At 35.9% G+C, this 23,383-nt stretch overlaps 1 protein-coding gene across 1 annotated transcript in view; it reads right to left on the bottom strand.

Moving 5' to 3' along the window:
* Positions 1-3,245: 3,245 nt before the first annotated feature.
* The window catches only part of FRYL (FRY like transcription coactivator), a 315,130-nt gene continuing 294,992 nt past the window's right edge, over positions 3,246-23,383 (bottom strand). The window contains exons 59-65 of the mRNA XM_036763836.1: positions 18,672-18,821; positions 16,307-16,405; positions 11,162-11,230; positions 8,541-8,558; positions 7,609-7,719; positions 6,026-6,219; positions 3,246-5,436 (exon numbers count right to left, since the gene is read on the bottom strand). Coding sequence (XP_036619731.1) covers positions 5,178-5,436; positions 6,026-6,219; positions 7,609-7,719; positions 8,541-8,558; positions 11,162-11,230; positions 16,307-16,405; positions 18,672-18,821 — 900 coding nt within the window. The 3' untranslated portion in view covers positions 3,246-5,177. The remainder of the gene's footprint in view (positions 5,437-6,025; positions 6,220-7,608; positions 7,720-8,540; positions 8,559-11,161; positions 11,231-16,306; positions 16,406-18,671; positions 18,822-23,383) is intronic.

Below are 23,383 nucleotides of genomic sequence, written 5' to 3'. Positions count from 1 at the left end.
CAGTGAATAGAGGGGCCAGCCCTGGAATAAGAAGGACCTGAATTTAAATTTGGCCTCAGGCACTTAGCTGTGTGACTCTGGGCCAGTCGCTGAACCTTGTTTTCCACAGTTCCTCATCTGTAAGATGAGCTGGAGAAGGAAATGGCAAACCATTCCAGTATCTTTGCCAGAAAAACCCCAAATGGGGAGTCACAAAGAGTTGGACACAACCAAACAACAGCAGCAGAATTGAGAAATGGATGGGAGGTCTTTTCTGTTTCAGTTTCTCACCCCAAAAAATATAGTTGCTGATTTTGCAAAAACTGTAAAGAGATGTTTTTGAGTAGAAAACGTAACTGAAGGTAGCGTCTGTTTCTAAACAATTACTGCAACAGAAGGCAGAAGTTACAATCATAAAAAAATTTTTATTTTAAATACAACCCACACACTGATATTTTTCTCTTTGCTTATTTAATTTCCTCAAGTTCTTTAAAGCCCAAGTCTAAAGAAAACCTCATGAAGTTTTTCCTGATGTCACCTGTTGCCACAAAGTGTTTTGTGGAATAAAGCTCCCGCAGACTGTAAAATATTACATGAATATCAATTATTCTTCCCTCTGAGCACTTTTTTTTTTCATTTTTGACAATTCTAAATGTACTTGGGTAGTACTGCAGTGTGATATGATAGGGTTTTAGACTTTATTAGAATTAATTCCTGGAGGGCGGTTATCTAAACCACAGCCTAGAGCAGGCACTTAAACATTCAGTATCTTAACTGTTCATGAAAGTGCACTGGACAAAAGATTTTCATGTAAATTCAGATGCACAAAATCAGTTCTTTAAGGGTGAAGATGAGAAAAACATTTGGACAATTGAAAGCAGAAAACAATGCAAAACTATAGTTTAAATAAGAGTCAAGTAAGGCTGTTTGGGAACTAATACTTAGCAGTAAGCTCTTTGTAATGTAATAAAGTACCCTGCATAGTGCCTGACACATAACAGGTGCTTTAGAAATACCTTTCTAATTGAACTAAATGACCTAGCAGGAAAAAACCTAAGAGGAAAATCTGATAAGAAAATCTTTATTGGATACTGATTATTCTTTGTACGAGGAAAACCGGGTTTTAAATGCTGTGTTACTCAAGAGCAAGTGACCACCTCTCAGTGCACCAAGCCTCTAAGCTTAATTCTCACTTGGGAACAGCTGATGGCTAGTATTAGAGAGGGGGTATTTTACAACCCACATCATCACAGATTGCTGAATTTCTTCATTGGATAGGGGACCATTGTTAGATTTAGTATTTTGATTCTCCAGTCATTTCACTGCCCCTTATGAAACATGTTTACCAACTTTACTGCTTTTTAAAACTTTCTTCATAGTCTTAACTGTGTCATTTTGACCAGAGGTCTGTTATATTGTTACAATAACTTTTACTATGCTCTGATTTTGAAGCAATGGAGTAAGACTATATAACACCTAAGGGCTTTACAGATATCTTATTTGATCCTCATTACAACCCTATGACATTGGTGGTGTTATCCCCATTTTAGTTGAAAAAACTTTCATTTGACAATTTTCAAATAAAATATCTGAATATTAACAATTGGTGTCTAATTTGCATAAAACATGTTTGCATGATCCCAGTCAGTGCACATGGGGGTGGGCACTGGCTCCCAATTGATTTAAACTATTTAGCTGTTTGCTTTGAATGTGACTAAAATAAAATTAGTAACTAATAGTTTTCTGCTTTTGTAGCAAGCAGCTTGGATGAAGTTTACTAAGGCAACAGGATCAAGAAATAACTTATAGAAGACAGAAAAGGTACATGAAAATATCTTAGTGCCACCAAATTGCCTGGAGGTTCACATTTTCCTGAAAAGAAATGGACTTTGATAATGACTTCTTTCATGGCCTAGCAAAGACAGTCTCATATAGGTAGGATACATTTTGAGAATTTGTTATGTTACTGCTTGGTTTTTTGGGTGGTTTGTTGTTTTTCGGTGAAAAGTAATTGCCCAGTTACCAATTATCTTTCTTTGACACTATAACACAGCTCGATTCCAGTCAAAATTAACTCACTCTAAAAATTATTTTCTCAAATAGTTCTTTTACAGAATAGGAAGCATGGTATGAAGAGCAAGATAATCATTTTTGTTGTTTCTCAGGACACCTTTTGTAATGCCTCTTCCAACTTACTCTACTTCAGCCATTTCTGAACAAATCTTGGCAGATAGAATCAGAATGAAAACTTTCACTTTGAGTTCAGACAGGATTTCTGAAAGCTTCATTTGAATGAAGCTACTTGTGAGTAGAAACTGTTTCATTCTCAAGCTTGTATCACCAGCAGAGTATTTCTGATATTCTCAATGACTTGGCCTGTTCCCAAAATCATATTTCTTTAAATAAAGCCTCATTCATGTTACATTTGATAATAGTTGATACCTCCCTATTGATAATAATAAGCAACTATTCTTGGCTTTACTCTACATTAAATGTAGGCCACAGGGGTTCACAAGCAGATCATCAAAATACAAGTCTATTTCCTAGTCCTCTTGCAGCTACTAGTACTTCTGACTTCTACTGAAGGCAGCAACGGCCTTTGGCCTTTTCCAGGTTATTCAGGCTAGGTTTTTTTTTTTTATCTACTAAAATTTTGCATAAAACTGCCTTCCTGAGGGTGAGAAGGTTGATAACAGAAAGAGATCACTGAGGGAGAGGGGACATTCCTCCTAGGGATATGTAATATTTTTGCTGGGATATAATTATAGATTACCAGGAAGAAGTTTATCTTCAACTCTTATAACCGAGGCTTGAATTTATAGTTGTACTTAAATTTCATGCCATTTAGGCTTTGACTTAAATACAGTCATTTCTGTTATAAGTACCTTGGAATTGTGTTTTCTGAACATATTAGATTATTGAGCAGTTTTTTTCCCCCCAAACTAAAGAGTTTTTAGGGAAATAATCCTAAATTGATTCTTAAGACTCACATTTCATAGAAATTTATGACTTCTTGTTATATTCCTGTAAGTAACATTTACCTAAGTCTTTCCAAAGAGACTAAAGGTAATTCAGTGTCTTAATAATCTTGTTACAATTTTTAGAAAACAAAGTGATTTTAAATTATACTTTGGAAATATTTGATTCGATATTCATTAGTTTGAGGGAGTTTAACATTAGGATATAACTATATATTTTTGGGTCTATAGTGAGGTATAAGAAACCATTTTATAATCTTTTTAAATAAAAATGACACATAAGAGGAATGAAGTCAAGTTAATGACATTAAGTATTTAACCCCTAATCTTCACAATAATACACAGAGTAAGAGATACAAAGTTTTTATTTTAATAAAAACAAAAAAAAGGGCAAAGGAGGAGAGAAAATAGGAAATGGTAAGAGATGATGTGAATAAAAGTGTGTAATGCACCACTAAATAAAACTACCTACCCTCAGTAAATAGTTATTAAATAATTAAAAGAACACCATCTACAGTACCAACAAGCCATCAAAATAATTCAGTTTTATCAGGGTCAAAAAATACAGTGATTATGAATGTGCCATGACCAGTTATAGAACTTTAAAGGTAACATAACTACTGTCAGCAGTCCAACAGCGCGCACAGTGCCTTCAATTAATGCATTTCAGCATAATTACATTTCTGGTGGGGTCCTCTTCCCCAAGAAAAGGCAAAGCTAAGAATTTCATTTCTACATTCTAAACTCTGGAATCGCAGAGCCTGGTTTTAAAAAAAATCACAGTGGGTAAGAGATGCATATAAAAAATACAAGGTGTTCCTTTCAAATCAGAGGAATTGTGGGACTACATTCATTTCGTTTACAAAATGCTTTAAAAAAAAATCCCCAACAGGTACAGTTCATATTCTACCACAGACTGAATGGATAAGTCTATTGCATGTTTTGGTATCCATCCTCTGTGGTCCTTTCATTTTATTTTTCTTCTGCAGCCCAAGCTTCCTTAGTTGTCACATAAGTCCTGAATAAACATATCAATACATTTGCACCTCTTTAGCAGACAACAGGATCTGCAAGTCATATATTTCTACCACCAGTGGCCACAATTTTTTCATTAGCTTTGTACACCTATTCTTGTATAACAGTGCATTGCACAAATGTACAAGAAAAATACTGGTTTTATTCTATACAGTTTCTAGAATATTTACAGAATAAAATAAGTTAACTTTTTCTAGTGAGAGTTGCTGATGGGCAGCATATATCTTTAATATACATTTTAAAGTCTCTGCAGGCAGCTACTTTGGTTAGTTGTTATCAATAATTGTAACATAAGCACTGATCAGAGAACTGAGCAGCATTCCAAATAACGTTAACAGATATATTATTTCTTTTAGAAATCCTGGGAAAGCCCAGTTTTAAAATATTATTTAATGTCCTAACATTTACACACTATGAAGAGTTAGATCTAATAAAATAAAATTTCTTCAAAAATAATTTGCAGTGCTCTTTTAGGCATGCTCTGAGACTTTATCAACAAACATCCATACTTTGAAAATGTGACTGTCACATATCCATACATCCTAACTCTCGCACATATAATTCCTTATGCAGACAAAACAAAAACAACAAAAAAGGTCCACCACACACAACTGCAATCCTCAAACATTAAGCAATCAATGGTTTTTGCAAATAAGTCTTTTTCTGTTCATGTCTGACTGCACATTCTTCATGTGAATAATTAGGTATCGAGTGATGATTATGCTTATGATTGCTGGAAAGCCAGGAAGCCTTGCAGGTCTTCAGCTAAAATAAACCAGCCTTGATTTCAGCCTCATTCCACCTGCTTTTCATTGTTTCAATATTAGAGAAACATTATTGCAATTACTCTTAGAATTATTTTCTTGCTGCAGAAAATAATGCATTTCTGTGCATTGCTTTTAGCCCTTTTCCTTTCATGTAGTCTGTATTTTTTTTAAAAAGTTAGTACTGAACACAGTTATTTTGTGAAGAAATGGCAGTCAGTAAGCATTTTTTTCCTTCAGAGCTTTTGTTTTCAAGTTCTTAATTTCTTATTTTGATAAAATTCTACATTGGTCACCAAGGTTGTGGATGCTGCTGGAAAAGGTATCAATCAGTTGCAACAGTTTGTGAAAGGTGCTTGATATAAAATTCTGAGGTGTCCCTCAGCGTTTATCTTTTTCATTTTCCAAATGATGAAGCTTCTCAGAATCCAGTGCTCACCAAATTTCCAATGGGTTTGGCTTTTGTTAGAAGCTGGTATGATTGCACCATTCGTAGAGATTCTCTTATTTCTAGATTAAGTTCCATCAGTTTTAACCCGGCTTCTGACATGTCCTGGTTAGAGCCTATAACTGCAAAACTGCCTGTCTGACCCAATGTTTGATGACGGAAATATATGTGTAACAGGGTTTGAACAGGATCATCTTCACAACTGCCAAATATGTCATTGGGCCAAAGACACCTGCAAATACATATTTAAATAAACATTGAAATAAAAAATAAAACAATTATGGTTCACAATTGACCAGTTTTAATGAATTACAGAGAGTATGTCTTCAAAAAATTAACTGTCAAAATATTAGGATCTGTTTCTTAAATATGGAAAGGCAAGTGTTCCTAAAAAGTTAACATTTTAGAAAAGAGTGTGGTGAAAATCTTTCACTTTCAAAAATGATATATAGGCAGCATTAATCTATTACCATATTTAAGTGGGTTGTGTAGAACTTTCATTTTCCCATCTATGTTTAGCCAGGGGCCTGGGTAAGCTCATAAAAACCCATGTAACATATGATGATATAATAGGCTATCTCTATCCAGAAAAACAGCAACTATTTTTCCTACCCCAGGTCGTTGCCCCTGGCTCTTTTTTCAGATTTCAAGCTGCCATTTTTCTTTTTGCTTACCAGGGACCTCATCTGAAAGACCACAGCCAACTTTGTTCAACTTTATACTACTGAAGCATAGAAAGACAGAATATCATTAAATGGCCAGTGGTAAGTTATTTTAGCTTAGCTCTAAAAGATTCACTTTCAAATGATTTCATATTTTACCTGAAAGTTTTGACTTGTGCTACTGCTGCCATAAACTCTTTATTTCTCAAAGTTTCAATGAGAGAATGAATGGCAGTTTCTATTGTTGCCTGCGCAGCCTCAGGTACATCAGTCTCTTCAATGTTCTCAGAGGCAGCCTCAGCCTCCTGAAGAAAACTTTCCAACTGGGCAAGTTCCTCTGACATGTTAATGACCTAAAACAAGTAAGGCTTTCATAATCTTTTCAGTATATAAAAGAAGGCAGATATCAGTTATAATAGTTATAAAAATAAAAATATAGTAAAAAACAGATTTCTTTTAAATTTTTTTTTGTTTAAAAATGGCTCTTTAAGGATACCAGTTTGAATGTTACCAAATTTTCCTAATACAGTGCAAATATATTTGTTCTTTCCATTACTCTATAAATGTGTTATGAAATTAGATACTCTTCATAAAGTAGGATCACAGGATTTTAGAAGTAGAAGGTATAAAGCAGGGGTGAGGAACCTGTGGCCTTCTAGGTCCTCAAGTGTGGCTCTTTGACTGAATCTAAACTTGGATTTGTTCTGTGAAATTTAAGTTCAATCAAAGTGCCCCACCCAAGGGCCTAGAAGGCCACACATGGCCTGGAGGCTGCAGGGTCTCCTCCCCTCCCCCCATAAGGTAATGATATCTACTAAGAACTTAGTCTTGGCATACATCAGGCCAACTTGGCATCTTATAGACGGGAAAACCAAGGCCCTCAAATAGTAAGTGGCACAGCCAAGAGTCATATGCCATAGAGGTTATTACATGTATAATGAAGTTTAATTTCAGCTTTAATTTATACAATAACCATGAGATATTTTAAAAGCATATATCATTTGATTTTAGATATCTCTCCCTCACTCCTCCCCCCCCCCCCACACACAGTGAAGATATATCCAGCACATTATTTACAATAGGTTTAGAGAATGGATTAGGCTGGTTTTGAGTGTAATATATGTGCACCGGAAAGAAATATACAGAATGTCATAGGATCTTAATGATCCTTGACAGATTATTTTTTACCAAAGTAAAAAAAAAGGGATAATTTATATGACTAATTATAACAGATTCCAGAAGAAAACGGAAATTAGAATCTTTAATCCAATCTATTAACTAAGAGTTAATGCTCCTTTAAATTATTTCTAACATTACAAATTGATTTTAATGTGTTCATATTCTCATATGCACTAATGGAACTAAGTAAGGAACAATGCACTGATAAGAAGCCATGGAGAATATGTTTGAGGCTTTATAATATAACTTTATCTCTTGATTTATCTTGATGTTCCTTACTTGCTGCTTGGTTAGGAGTTATCAATGATTACAATTGAGATATTTACAATTCTTGAAACATTTATATGTCACTATCTTACTGAGTATGTTTTCTTGCATATTAATAGCTTGAAGTAATAAATGAACAAAAATTATTTCATGAATTGAAAAATTATTCATTTTAACTGATGTATTATAACTTGACCAAGATAGTTAACTCGCATATGGTTCTTTTTTATGGTTAGACTGTTCCAACAGTGATTTAATATATATGTAAACTATAAATACATGTTTATTTTTATTACCTCTGCTTCATTTTTGATTGTATCTACTTGGCTGATAAGTTTACAGTAGGCCTGGAACAGAAGTAGCAACTGGAAATGCAATTTGTATAACCTTCGACACAATTCCAGTTCCTAGGAATAAGCAACATTATATTAAGGTTTAGGAATTATCTTTCTATAAACATATGACGAGACACATTTTAGCCAGCTCTCCAGCAAGAATTTGTAAATAGTTACTTGTTTACTGCAGAGAAGGAAATGAAGGAAATTTTGACAAGTTAATAGGGTGTAAAGCTGATTAAAGGCAGATGAAAGATGCTTAGGGAATCTCAATTTATAATTAATACTTGAAGATGAACCACTGATATATGCTATTTTATTTTTAGAGTTTATTTTTGGAGTTAAGCACATTTCCAACATAATAATTTTGGTCCACCAAGGCCATATGTAGAATGCGTAAAAGCATAGTGCCCATGTAACACTTAAATTCAAGAAAACAACTTATAAATATATAGAAGTTATTTTTCACCATAGAGAAAAAGCACATCCCATTGCATTGACTTACAGCTGCCTGAGAGAGCAAACAAAAACTAAATGAATTCTTACTCAAAAGTAAGTAAGAATAATCATTTCCTTCTTTAAATTGAATTTTTATCAACTCCCCCAAATTTTGTATCCTTATTGAAACAAGAAAATATTAACATGTGCATTTTAATAATTATTAAAAATTTCTTAGGAAAAGCCATTGCTAGTTAGCTTTAATTATGAAATTTCATAATCAATGTAAGATCAACATTTCATGGGTTAGGACTATGCAAAATTGAAGCACACACTATTCTTAGGTAGTCTATGACAAGAACATTGCTATGTCACAAATGGACAAGAGACAGATGAAGACCAGTTTGTTTTCTGACATGGTTAAGTAAGTCTATAAATCAAGACAGTTCACTTACTGCTAGAATTTCCATTTGCTAAGCAAGAAGGTGAGCGGGTCACAAAAAATACAAAGGAAGAAAGAGACCAAGAATTAGTGTAGGAAATAATTTTAACTAGGGTCATAGATGTCCCAGGCAAACTGAAAGAAATATATTTATTCCCCAAAGGAAAATCATCAAGCAATTAAAATGAACCTTTTTTTTTTTGCTTTGCCAAAATAATACAATTTGACAATTACAATGAAAATCTGGTGCATTATTTAAATACATAAGATATCAAAGCCAACAAAAGTAAGATAAAATTTTAAGAGTCAGATCACTCATAAATTGTTTATCATGAATTGTGTTAGATATGTTCTTATTTCTAGCTTTTTGAAAGTGTTAAAAAAAATCAGAAACTAAAATGAGATGAGGTCACTTGCCTTCATTTACAGAAAAGAATAATTTTAAAATTAAATTCTAAATTTTTATTATGTAAATGATACTTACCTTATAAAAGTACTCCAATATAATAAAAATGAATAGTCTCTTAAATTGTTTAAGTGTTTCCACCTACACATTTGTTAGTTATTTACACTGTAAGTGAAGAGAGGATTTTCTAAACTTTAAGTTTATCATGAATACAGAGCATCACAACACAGAAGCCTTTCTGAATTTAAGTGAATTACCAGTACAGTCTAAATCACTGAGCATATACCATATGTGGCATTTACAGATGATTTACTGTACTGGGGTTATCAACACCTGCTTAGGAAATGACTTAACATTTTCATATTTTTTATTTTCATAGTATTTGTATTTTCAATCCTTTACAAAACATCAACAGAGTAATGCATAATAGGCAATGGTCATTTTGAAATTCTCATGTCTCTTTAAGTGTTTCAAACATAATGTATATTAGAAAAGGATAAATTATCTGTGTATACACATCTTAACTCCTACAAGAAATTCTTGAGGGTAAGGATGTTTTATAAATACTTAAGAAATGTTTGTTGAATGAATTAAATTACAGGAGATATGTTACTGTTAATTTTGAAAGGTGAATCAAATTTTAATGTTTTAGCTTTCCATTTAATTTTTAATTACAGGTTTTTAGACTCCTGATTTTTTTCAGAAAGCATATGCAGAGAAGTTTTTTAAAAAAGAGTATAATACCTGTATGCATATAAAATGACAGCCTTATAAATATAGCTAAAATAATAACAATAACTTTAATTTATAGGTTATAAGCTGACTTTCATGAAATACACGAGAAGAACCTAAGAGGATTTTTAAAGTCAGGTGTATAATTTTAAAAGGGCAAAGCAGAATGTTATGAAATGAGTTTCACAAATAAGTAAATATTTGAAAATCCACTATATGCAGAGAATGACTTCCCCTCCCCACTCATTCCTAAAAATAGTCAGTGAATTGTACAAATTAAGAAAAGCCCAAGAGGCTATAGCAACTCACATATCTATATCATCCCTGTTTTTAAGTTTTAGTTTTAACAAGGTTTATCAAGTGTGAGAACAAAACACATCCCTTACTTTAAATAAGTACCTATTAGTTCCAAATATCCCACACTCCTCTAAGTCCAATGAATTACTCACAACCATGATGGTTTCCATTGAATGGGCCCCCAAATTTTGCCTTTGCTAACTGCTCTCTACCAACAGTTTTCTCTCCCCTCTTGCTATTGTCAGCTTCCTTCTCTCACCTGGAACTGCTCTCTTTAGCCTTGTAGCATGACTGTTTTCCATATAGCTTTTCAAAGAAAGTGAAAGCATTGCATTCTAACTCATGTTTTCTAATATGAAAGCCAACAGTCAATGCACCCATTTAACATCCCTGATCAATATATGTGTGTATATGTGTGTGTGTGTGTGTGTGTGTGTATGTGTATAAAATACACAAATGTACATATAAAAATATATATAAAAGGATTCTTCAGGCTAATTTTTCCCTTCAAAATAAGCAGGAAAGTACTGAAGATGTTGAAAAAAAACATGCCTTCCCAGCCTGATCCAAACACTCCAACATTGTTCTTTGGAGTAGGAAGGTTATTAAACTTTACATTAACAATTTTATTTAATTTCTTTTAACTGTTAAAAACAAAATAGAATTTCCTCTCATGCAACAATTAATAGGGATATAGACAATGTCCATTTAATGTAATGTATTCAGCCCATTTTTATTTTTCACTGAACTTTTATATGAGCAAATTGCAAAGTGTCCAAATAGAATTTCATCATCAGAAAGGCTCTAATATAGTTCTACGGTGCCAATGTCAGTCTGGTTTTTGTACTAGACAATGTATCTGTAACGTACTGATGCAGAATACTAATTCCTTTTCTTTTAGAGGCAGCTGCACTCATAGCAGACCTGGACTGACACAGATTTTTATCTAGCTTATCTACTGAATATTATTAAACCTCATATCACAAACTGGTTGCTTACTTTTATTAAAGTGAAATTTTCATTACCAAGCCAATATTTCATGGGAACCTGGGAATCATCACAAAGATGATTCTGATAACTAAAATGGGAAGCTTTACAAATATTCTTTATTATTTCTAAGAGTATCAGACAAGAACTGGAACATAAGAGTATTTTTACTTGCCTTAGAAATGTACCAAGAAAACAAGAATGAGACTTACCTGTGCATCTGTGTTATTTCTATACATGTTATCACCACCACCAAATGTCCTCTTGCAATTGTCTAACCACTACAAGAAAAAAAAAGGATAAGTAATGATGAATAAAGTAGCTTCTCTAATGCAATGCCATACCGGCTGGATCACCGTAACAATCATCACTGTCAGGCACTTACCATACCTTCTCACAACAAGCCTCTCAAGTAACTGTTACTGTACAGCTTAAAGGAACGTGACTTTACTGAAGAGGAAACTGACTCAGAATAGAGAAGTGACCGGCTCAGCGGCTGGAAAGATTGGAGGCCCTGACTTCAAATCGAGTGCTCTTTTCACTTTCTCATAGCACTTGGTGTATATATATATATATATATGAGAAGATATTTTGTGCTCTAGAGATGGACTGATAATTATTTTTTTTTCTTTAAATGCAGTCCTCTCACTTTTTAGCTGAATAATTTAACATCAACAACTACACTGGTATTTTCTTTACTTGCTACATTGCAATAATGTCCATCCATATGCAGGATAATTAATTGCAACCATTTCTCTAAAAATTGAAAAAGAGGAAATAAAGCTGATTTAGACACATCACCTAACACTTTATAAAGTGCTCTTCTCATAACAGCCTTATGAGACTGACAGTACAGATATTAATATTATTATTATTATTTCTATTTTGCGGATAATAAAGCCTAGGGTAGGAGAGGTTGTGACTTTGCCCAACTGGGGTCATGTAGGATAGATATGGTGAAAATGGGCTGCAAAGCCAAGTCTTGTGATTGATTCCAAACCAAATGATGACTGCTATGCCAGGCAACCTCCCCAGAGGAAAAGCTCTTGTTGAAACATCATTAACCTCCACAACCTTCAGAAAAATGTTTTGTGATCACTGATTTAAAAAAAAATTCTAACTTCAGAGAATCAAGTACATGGGGGATATAGTTAAGAAGTCCATTAGACTTAAAGGATACCATTGTCTTAGAGTTAAATATCACATTTCAAAGAGTTTAAACATAACCTCATACATTTGGTTAAAAGTATTTCCTCAAATTTTAACCAAATGTGTGCGTGTGTGTGTGTGTGTGTGTCAGTCAGTCATACTATACTAGATATATATATATATATATATTGTTTCTGATAAAACAAGCATCAGAATATCCTAATTTTATTTAGAATTAATAAATATCGTTATATCTTTAGAATTTAAAAGGTTGTTTAACATGAGTAAAATGAAGCTCTGACTACAATTTTATTTAATAATGCAGAATTTTATTCAGTAACAGCTTTGACTATGGCTACACCTCAAGACACACAGATCAGTAAACAGAGCACTTTACTTCTGTAGATTTCACTGGAAATCTTCATGACCTATATCTAACCTTTGTGAGATGAGATGTAAGACTGGGAAATGAAAAATGTGATTTCTCATGTGGTCAATTTAATAAAGGCTACTTAGTGAATTTACTAGGTCTGTTTGCTTATCAGAAGTGGAATTCTCTAAACACTGGTGTCAGTTTCAATTAGTGACACAGAATCCAAGATCCATTTTAAATCTAGTAACAAAGAAAAAAAATCATGGGTGTCAAGAAGCATTTTAGCTTGAAAAATCAGATATAGACCTGATCGTGTTTTTCCTATGCAGTGAGTGCACTTCGTTTTTCCCTGCTCCTAAAGTCATACTCATTTAACACATTATTGCTTGATGGAAATATATTAAATGGGGATAGTAGGGAAAAATGTTAGCCATCAGTTTTCACAGGGTAGTCTGGTTCAGTCCTGTGAAACATTTAGAATGTGCGAAACTATTAAAGAGCAAAATTCCAAGGCATGGAAAAAACCTGTTTACAATATTTAGCTGAAATATTTTAATGATCAATAAAAGTAACATTTTCACCTCCATCTTAGCTTTCCACATGTAAAGAATAGAAAATGAGGCTTGATCTCAGTTATTTCAGAACAGCACTTTTGACCAGACTGGACCTCTACCCTGAACATTCAAAATGCGGCTCTTTAATGACAGCATCACTGAAGAAAAACATGTAGTGTACTCCTAGTGAGAAAAGGCTGACTGAGATTGCTGTCAAATGCCATCCAGCAGATTTCTTAATGTTAGCCTACCCAGTAGACATCCATCACAAGACTATGCATTATCTTTGTTCATAGACTGCTCTCTAATGGAACCAAGACGCTAGGGGTAGGTTTGTTTTTTAAAGCTATCACTATTAGCAAATATATTAATAGTAATAATTTTAAATTAAAAAAAAAACATCTTTCCCACACCCCAAGATAATATCAATCCTTTGTTTGCAAAATAACATGCACTGTATATTACATTCTCATTACACCTGATATTGTTTTTTCCATTCCTCCCAGGGGTGGGGGGGTGGCATTCCCCCCCACCCCCCCCCCCCGCACTGGCCCCAGGCCCTGCCATATCACCCTCACAAAGCAGGAGATGATTTTATTCTGGCAGATGCCAGTGAGGGATTCAGCTAAGCCCTGGTGAAACTGGCTTCGTGACCACAGGCAGGTCACTTAAGCTCTCTGGGGGTTTATTTCCTTATCTGTTAAAGGAAGGGGTTGAACTAGATGAACTCAAAGTTCCCCTCCCAGCTCTAAATGTATGAGCCAGTATAAGAAAAGCTTGAGGGGAATGTGTAAAACAAACAGCTGAGTGTTGGCTTGCAAAGTCAATTCACTAAAATTCTAGCTATATTATATGCCAGGATGACAGGGAGTACTCTAATACTTAAGATTTCAACACATTCCATAATTATGTTGATGTCTGCTAAAAAAAAAAGTACCCACATTTACAGTTTTCAATAGGTGAAGTATCCCAGAGATACAAGTGTGCAGAAACTGAGCAACATTATACCATAATATAGCATAATATAACTTCTACTTTCCTTCTATAAGTTAGAATGGTACAAAACTATTTTAAAAAACCCTCAAGTCAAAAAGAAAAGGAACATATCCCAAAGGAAACCTCAAATTGGGCCCTAGATTCTAGGCACAACTGCAACACTGAAGTTGCTGTATATTACCAATGCTCCTAAACTAATTTTATGTCCTCAAATAAAATGAAAGATATGCTGCCAACTTACAGAATCTGAGTTGGAAGGGACCTCAGAGTCCATCTAGTACACCCTATCCCTGAACAAGTATCTCTAAAATTAACATCCTATCTCTTTCCTGTATTTTCATATTTGACTTACTAGTTTAGAGCAGGGCTTCTTAGACTTTTTTCTACTCCCAACCCACAGTTCTAGAGAGCTCCAATCACCTAGGTCAGGGTGGGAAACCTGCAGCCTTGAAGCCACATGTGGCCCTCTGGGTCCTCAAGTGCAGCCCTTTGACTGAGTCCAAGTTTTACGGAACAAATCCTTTTATTAAGGGGATTTGTTCTGTGAAGTGGCCTCTGAGGCCACAGGTTCTCCACCCCTGACAGAGGTCATTGCAAAGATCTTCCTGACTTTTCATTTGATTCTGCAGATAGCTAACAAAGTATCTTGCACAAATACCATGTTCATTACAACTCTTGCAGGAATATTCCACAGTAAGTCTAAGTCTTGAGGATTCATATATTAGCCCTCCAGGAACCTACCTTTTCAATAAACTCTAGTGACTCCTAGAACCTAGAGCATCAGATATAAAATCCTCTGTTTGGCATTTAAACCCTTCATACCTGATCCCTCCTCCTTCACTTTCCAGTCTTCATATGCCTACCTTCCTTCCTTCCACAATCTCTACAATCCAGCCTTATGGCTCCTCTTGACACAAGACATTACATCTCCTGATTCAGTGCATTTTTACTGGCTTTTCTTATGCCTGGCACTCTTCTCCTCAAGCTTCCTTCAAGTTCCAGCTAAAATCTCACCTTCTATAAGACAACTTTCCTGATCCCACCTAGTGCCACTAAGTGCTTTCCTTCTGAGATTATCTTCATTTTATCCTCTGTTGTTTATGTGTAGTTGTTTGCACATTGCCACCCCTGTTATATTGTAAGCTCCTTGAGAGAAGGTCTGGTTTTGACTTTCTTTCTATCCCCACTGCTTAAAACTGCCTGGTACAGAATAGTTGCTTAATAAATGCCTGTTGTTGTTGTCAACTTGTAGCTAAGACCTCTCCTATATGCTCTCTCCCTCTCTTAGAATGTGAGGTCTGTGAACACTGGCATGATTTCCCTTTTCTGTTTGTACCACCAGTGCATGGTATAGTGTTATACTTTTCCATTCATTCATGGTGGGTACAAGCAAGCATGTTTTCAGTATTGACTGGTGTTCAAGAAATGGGATAAAGGACTAAACCTCACTGAGGAAGGATATGGTTAGGAAAGGATGGAAGTTAGTCATGTGTTTCAAGAAAAGGGTAACAGCTAGTCTGATGCCTCATTAACACCTTGTGATGTTAATAAGACCTAGAGGAAAGTCTCTGGCACATGAAGTGAATCATCTATGAGAAGAACATGAACAAAAATTAACACTGAGATTGGAAGCATGTGGATTGTGATCTGCATTGATGGAGAGATTACCCATGTTGCTGAGATCATAGGAGTCACTGAAGTACTGAAGAAGGTAGGAGTCAGTAATCTATGATATCAATCTTTATATTAGCTACACGTACAGCCCAGAGGGAAGAACTCACAGTCTAGGAGTACCACTCGTATCGAGAATGTCATTTTCTTAAAAATTCTATAATGCACATTCCCTCCTTTAATCAAAGGAGGTATTTGTAACACATTTAGCACAAAGCTTGGTGTGTAGGCACTATATAAATTCTTATTCCCTTCTCTTTTAAGGAGTTAACTTTCTCAATCTCAGTTGCATCACTAAATACTTGGCCTATTCTGCAGAAGTTATTGTCGTATCTATAGCTTTAAGAAGTGTGCTCCAGTAGTACTCAATTACTATGAAGGCCTTGCCTGGAGGCTGCTCAGTCACAAAATCTTAGGTGCCCCCCTACCGCACCCCCCATGTACCCAACTAGATAGGCAGAGGGAGTTGTGTTTGAAAAAGAGGAAAGACCTAAGAGATTAGATTCTAAATCTAACATCTGAGCTATCTTACTGTCCCTTAAAATTTATGGCTAAGGGCAAACAAGCAACTATCCTTTCTAATAAAGTAAAATATGCTTGTTGAAATGACTCACCTGTTCGGCTGCTTCTCTTTTGGCATTGTATGTATCCAGATGTTCTTGCAATTCCAACACACTGAACTTTAGTGTTTCTAGCAAACCACATGACATCAACTGTAAAAACAAAAAAATATTTTTACATGGTTTGCCAATTTGGTAATGATCACAAAATTAAAAATTTATAGCTGAAGGTGTATCAGGATTACCTGAGCTTACCCAAAGGCTCCAGTACTAGAGCCCATTTCTCTCTTACATGTAGGAATGGTCTTACATTTAAATGGAGAAGCAAAAGGTCTATTTAAGTTTCTTTAGGAAGGCTAATAAAGCCAAAATACTCTCCCAAGATACCTAACACCCACTAACTGAATCCAAAAATATGCTGATGTCACAAAAGGGCTGACACTCAGATGTCATGAGGCATTCTTCATTCCTTCATTCATCCATTCATTATTTTTACATCTAGACAACAGTTTATTTAGCAGGGCATATGGCTGCAGAAACAGATCAGGTCCAAGACTCTCCATCAGTGCAAGGACCCAGTGGCTCACGGCTCTTTGAGCTTTTATATGATTTTTACATAGTGCAGGAGGGGAAGAAGACTGCATTAGCTGAGCTGCAACTGGGTCAGGGTATGAGCTGATTTCTCTTGAGGGGGAGATTTCATAGAAAACATTTGAAGGAAATTTAACTCAAAAACATCAGTGTTGAGAGTCACAGAAATGGAGTCACTTTGGTCTAACATTCCCCCCATTTGGACCTAGGGCTCAAAGAACCTGCTGATCCTGCCAGTTACCTAGAGAAAATGTGATCTAGGCTGTGACACTGAAGGTAGGAGTAATCTACTCACACAGACAATTAGAGGGATGTAGTTAGCCACTCTAAAGGAAAGGAGGGAGCACCAAGTAAGAACCTGAACAAAAATATGAATCCCAGGACACAAAGCAGGAGGCAGAGAATAGTGCCACCAAACCCATAACCCCTCAACCAGGTGAGCCACATGGTCAGGTCCCATGAGGAGAAGGACTGAGTACTGACATGGGACACCTCAATAACCTACTGAAGTGTGTGTAGGGAGATTTGGATATCCCCAGATCTCTTGATATATGAGCAACAAGACTGGTTAATCATTGTACAGGTGATCCCCTCAGAGGTGGTAATGAAGTTGAGTAGCATATGGTTCTGCAGGATGATCTGGGTAAGGGAATCAACCTTGATCTGGAGATTAGAAAGGGCTTGAGCCAGTGGTGGTTGCTGGCTTCTAGATTTCCATGGACAGGTTTCAGATAGCCTGTTCCTTGGCATGAATGTCTGTGAATGGAAGAACAGCTCACAAGAATTTAATCTCATCTCCATGTTCAAGCACAGGTTTTTGGAGTTATTTCTGGTGGTGCCAACAACTGCCTAATGTATACATGGAAATGAGGCCCAGTGTCCCCAATTTATGGTTAAAAATGGAACTGGGGGCATCAGATATTCAATGCCACAGGAGTCAAACCCATGCTTGGGGAAGGGAAGTGAAGGTATGGTCATCAAGACAAAGAACTGTCAACCAAACTGAGGGGTAGAAAATCTGGAGTGGAAAGACAGGTACTGGAGAACTGAGTTTTTGATGCATTGTTATAACATGTGAAAGTGAGATCAACAAAATAGGTGCCCTGAAGGGAGACATTTATTTTTATTGTGAATGACCTGAATAGAGTTTAGATACAGGGGATGGGAACACAGGATGAGAATGCTGGTTACCTAAATGGGGGTGGGGACAGAGAATAATATAAAAAGGGGAATGCAGTATAGCAAAGAAAAATTTTGCCTAGGGCTTGCCCTAGATTATCCACTTATTTTTCCAAAATACTGAGAGAAAGGTCTATGGAGGACCAATTAGATTATACACTGTGTTGTAGCAGAATGAACATTGGTCTGGGAGTAAAAAAACATGGGTAGTATATTTAACTTTGCTGCTAACTAGCTGTGTGACTCCAGACTTGTAATACTAGCTGCTTACATTCTAATACTACAAAACCAAAAAATAATGTGATTCCCTGTCTTCAGGGAGCTTATATTCTCTCCTGGGAAACAATATATACACAACATATATACAAAATATTTATGCAGTAAATACAAGGTAATTTGAGGAAGCACGCATTAGCAGCTGAGGTAGTCTGGAATGGTCTCATGGAAGCGATGGAAGATGAGCTAAACCAAACTAATTTACAAATGGCAAGACAAGATATGTATATGTATGTATGTATGTGTGTGTGCATACATATACATACACACACACATAGACATTTTTTTCCCATTATAAAGCACTTTTAGCTTTCTAAGATTTTTCATTACATGAACACTTTTAACCCCCTCATTTTGGCCTGTGACTATTTACCGTTTCAGCATCCACAAAGACTGTTGGGCATTCTGAACACATCATCATTACTTCCAATGAACTTTTAAACTTTGTTCCAATTCGTTGGAGACTCTCACCAAGAAAACTGACTGAATCATTTGTTATAGTCCCAAATTTTCTTTGAATGCTCTAGAATAAAATACACAGAGAAAATGAATTAGAAACATGGTACACATACACTTGCAAGCATCCTTCAATCTATATCTTTAATTTTACTAAAAAACTTTATAGTTCTAAAAATTAAACTTTAAAGCTTTCAAAACGCCATCTTTTAAAGCAATAACACCAAAGAAGTAAACTAAGCATACATGCTTGTCTATCTGGCCATCCCTGGGTTTAGTCCAGAAGAATCAAGAATCAAGAAAAACATATGACAAAGGATTACCCAGGCTTTGCTTAAAGGAGTCTAGAGAGGAAGAACCCATTACCCCCGAAGCAGCCTATTTCACTTTTGGATATCTATAAACTGTTAAATCAAACCTAAATTATTTTTTGCAATTTCCAACCATGAGTCTTATTTCTGCTCTCGAGGGTGAAACAAAGGAAGTCACAATAACTGCCACATGACAGCCTTTAAGAACATTAAAATCCATTTCTGAGTACCATGATTCAAAGAAGCACATTGACAATGTAGACACACGTATGGAGGCAGGCAAATCAGGATGGATAATGGCACTGAATTCATGGCATCTAAGGACTGACTGAAGGAGGTAAGTATGGGTGGACATGACTGCTCCCTTTAAATATTGTATGGAGTAGGGATTAGACTTCTGTTTGGCTCCAGAGGGCAGAATCAGGACTAAGGGGTGGACAGCAGATAAAAGCAAATACAAATGTAAGAGAATATATTCTAATGATGACTATATTGTAGGAGACAGAGGGATTAACTGAAGTTAGTTGTATAAAATTCATTTATCTAAAAGTAAAAAAGTTGCAAATGTAATCCTTTTAACATTGTAATAAATCTTTAATGATTAAAAATAAGAAGGCATATATAAATTAACTTTCAAAAAAAATTACTGATAAGAACCAATCTTGTGTTACTAGTCACTGCTGAAATCCAAGAATTAGAAGCATAATCTTCTAAAGGTAGGAAAAAAAATACTGTATCATACTGATTAAAATGTATAATGCTGCTATTAAGCTTAAAAAAGAAAAAAAAACATGAATGAAAAAGCAGAGAGAGTTGGGGCATCTAGAGAAGGGAAAACAATCAAAAGAGCATGGGGCTGTGGGGGAGGGGGGAGGAGGTGAGAGGGGAACTAAATAAAAAGGAGAAGTGGTTTTCTTAAAATCCAGATGTAAAACTCCTGTTTTAACTCGAGTTAAGATGGAAATTTATAGTGCAGAATAACTTTATTAGAGGGGAAAAAAAACCTAAATAAATTGAGCCAGCATTTAAAGAAATTGGGAAAGAAAATGTAATCTAAAAGAAAGTAGAAAAATGGAAAATAATTATGATTAGGACAAAAATGATCAAAACAGAACATGAAAGAGCAATTGAAATGATAAATAAAACCAAAAAAACCTAGGCTTTGGATACTGGCTATTTTTTTTTAGATGACAAAATTTATAAACCAGTAGCCAATGTAATAAAGCTACAGGAGAAAGCAAAAAAATTATAAGGATTGTGTTTAGCTAAATAGTAATAAATTTGAGAATTTAAAAGAAATGGATGATTATCTCTAGAATACCAAATTGGGGGTGGGGGAAGGGTGACAGGCAAAATATAACTTAAATTGACCAAGAAGAAATCAGGCAGGACCAGAAGAATTCACAAATGATTTTTCTAAGCCTTCAAAGGAAAAGTTTCTTTGCTACACATATTGTTTCTAAATAAAGAAAAATTAAGTATACTATCTTTTTTTTTAAGTTATAAGAATATAGGATCCTAGATTTAGTGCTACAAGGAACTTTAGGAAGTCATTTTACAGATGAGGAAATAGTCTCAAAAAGCTTAAGTGACTTGTCTAAGGAAATGGCAGATTTGGGGTAATTATTAGGAATAGATAATTTACAAAAGAAACAAATGGTGAATCACCTGAAAAATTGTTCAACTCTAATAATCAAAGAAATTAAAACCAAAGCTTCTTTGCAATTTCACCCATCACTTGAGAAAAACTGGTCAAAAGTGACAGTTTAATGTTGGCAGGGCTGCAAGGAAACATATATACTGCTACTGGAATTATAAATTGGTGCAACAATTTTGAAGAGCAGTAAGATAATCCACAATAAATCATATGACAGAAAATACACTTCGACCAAGTGGGGTACAAACTAGGAGTGTATCTTAAGGATTTAACTAAAAGGAAAAAAAAAAGTCTATCTGCACAAAAATATGCATGAGCTGCTTTATTTGTAGAGTGAAAAAATTAGAAACAACCTAAAGGCCCATTAGTTGAAGAATGGCTAACAAATTGGGGGCCATCAATGTAATATCCCATAAAAAATGAAAAATACAGAGATACGTAAGAATATGTAAAGACAAACAATAATAAAATGATAGGATCTTTAACTGAAGTCCCCATTTTATGGGGTCCATGACCTTAGCTAGGGAAAAAAAAATTAAATTTTCTTTTCACTACTCTTTGGTTTCCTTTGAAATCCCATATATTTTGTTGTTGTGCAATCATGCGGTAATGTCCATGGCCCTTCTATCCTCCATTATTCTCCTGAAGTCTGACCAAGTTCATGTTTGTTACTCCCATCACATTATCCATCCATCTCATCCTCTGCCTTTCCCTTCTCCTTTTGCCTTCAATTTTTCCCAACACTAGGGTCTTTTCCAGTGAGTCTTGGTCTTCTCCTTCTGTGGCCAAAGTTAATGTTTAAGCTTCAGCTTCAGTATTTGACCTTCCAGTGAATGGCCTGAATTCATTTCTTTAAGTATTGACTTATTTGATCTCCTTGCTGTCCAATGTTCTCTCAAAAGTCTTCTCCAGCACCACAATTTGAAAGCATTGATTCTGTAGCTCTCAGCTTTCCTTATAATTTCAACTCTCACAGCCATGCACTGCTACAGGAAAAACCATAGCTTTCACTATATGGACCCTTGTTGGCAAGGTGATTTCTCAGCTTTTTAGTATGCCACGTAGACTTGCCATAGCTTTCCTTCCAAGGAACAAGCATCTTTTAATTTCATGGCTGCAGCTGCTGTCTGCAGTGATCTTTGAAGCCACGAATATAAAATCTGACACTGCTTCCATTTTTACTCCCTCTATTTGCGAGGAAGTGATGGGAACAGTTGTCAAGATCTTACTTTTTGGTTTGTTAAGCTTCAAGCCAGCTTTTACACTCTCCTCTTTCACCCTCATCAAGAGGTTTTTTTAATTTAATTCTTCATTTAAAACATTATTCTGAAAAGGGGTTCATAGATTTCACCAGACTGAATGCCAAAAGAGTCAACATAAAATAATAAGAGCCCCTAAGCTAGATAAAAAGTGTGTATACATGTATGCTATGGCAATACAAAAATGATGGACAATCAGAGACTGAAAGGTGACAAAGTAGATAAGGGAAAATGAGTTGTCATAATGAGACAGTAAAGAGATAAAGAGGAAATGTGTCAAGTTGTGGCCTAATAAATATGCATCAAAGGAGTGTGTGAGTTAGGCAGGCTTATACTGCTATTCACAAATATACATTAAAAGAAATGAAACTTTCTAAAATTGAAGAAGGCCACTCAGGGAGAGTATGACAGTATCACACTTTAGAAAGTGGAACTACACTTGATGGGAGGCGGAGCCAAGATGGCAGCTGGAAAGCAGGGACTAGCGTGAGCTCCCTGCGGAGTCCCTCCAAAAACCTATAAAAAATGGCTCTGAACCAACTCTACAACTGCAGAACCCACAAAACAGCAGAGGGAAGCAGGGCTCTAGCCCAGGACAGCCTGGATGGTCTCTGGGTGAGGTCTATCCCACATGGAGCTGGGAGTGGAGCGGAGGAGAGCCCAGTGTGAGCGGTGTGGACCAACGAGTCCAGGAGCCGGGCGGAGTGGGCCCTAGCGCCCTGAATCAGTGAGCTGCGGCAGTTACCAGACTTCTCAACCCACAAACACCAAAGACAACAGAGAAGGTTAGTGGGAAAAGCTGTGGGAGTGGAAGGAGTTCGCGGTTCGGCCACCCTGGGGCAGCGGAGGTGGGGCAGCTACAGCTGCAGTTGCTTCCGGCCCCAGGCCCACCTGGTGGGAGGAATTAAGTGGCGAATCAGAACAGGAGTGCTGAGCCTGCTGAAGATCTAAGTCCAGTCCAGGGGAAAGAGGAGTGCTAGTGTGGCAGAGCTGGCGCATCCCCCCCAAACGTGGAACATAGAACTCTTTAGTCTACAAGCAGTCATACCCCGCTGAAAAACTCAAGGGTCAAGTTAGTTGGTTGGGAATATGGCCAGGCAGCGAAAGCACACCCAGATTCAGTCTCAGACTTTGGATTCTTTCTTTGGTGACAAAGAAGACCAAAACATACAGCCAGAAGAAGTCAATAAAGTGCAAGAGCCTACACCAAAAGCCTCCAAGAAAAACATAAACTGGTCCCAGGCCATGGAAGAGCTCAAAAAGGATCTGGAAAAGCAAGTTAGAGAAGTAGAGGAAAAATTGGGAAGAGAAATGAGAAGGATGCGAGAAAACCATGAAAAACAAGTCAATGACTTGCTAAAGGAGAACCAAAAAAATACTGAAAAATACACTGAAGAGAACA

The sequence above is a fragment of the Trichosurus vulpecula genome, chromosome 6 (genome assembly GCF_011100635.1).
Source record: "Trichosurus vulpecula isolate mTriVul1 chromosome 6, mTriVul1.pri, whole genome shotgun sequence".
In the NCBI taxonomy this organism is placed as follows: Eukaryota; Metazoa; Chordata; class Mammalia; order Diprotodontia; family Phalangeridae; genus Trichosurus; species Trichosurus vulpecula.
The sequence above is the reverse complement of the archived record's forward strand: the minus strand, read 5'-3'. Positions and strand labels throughout refer to the sequence as shown.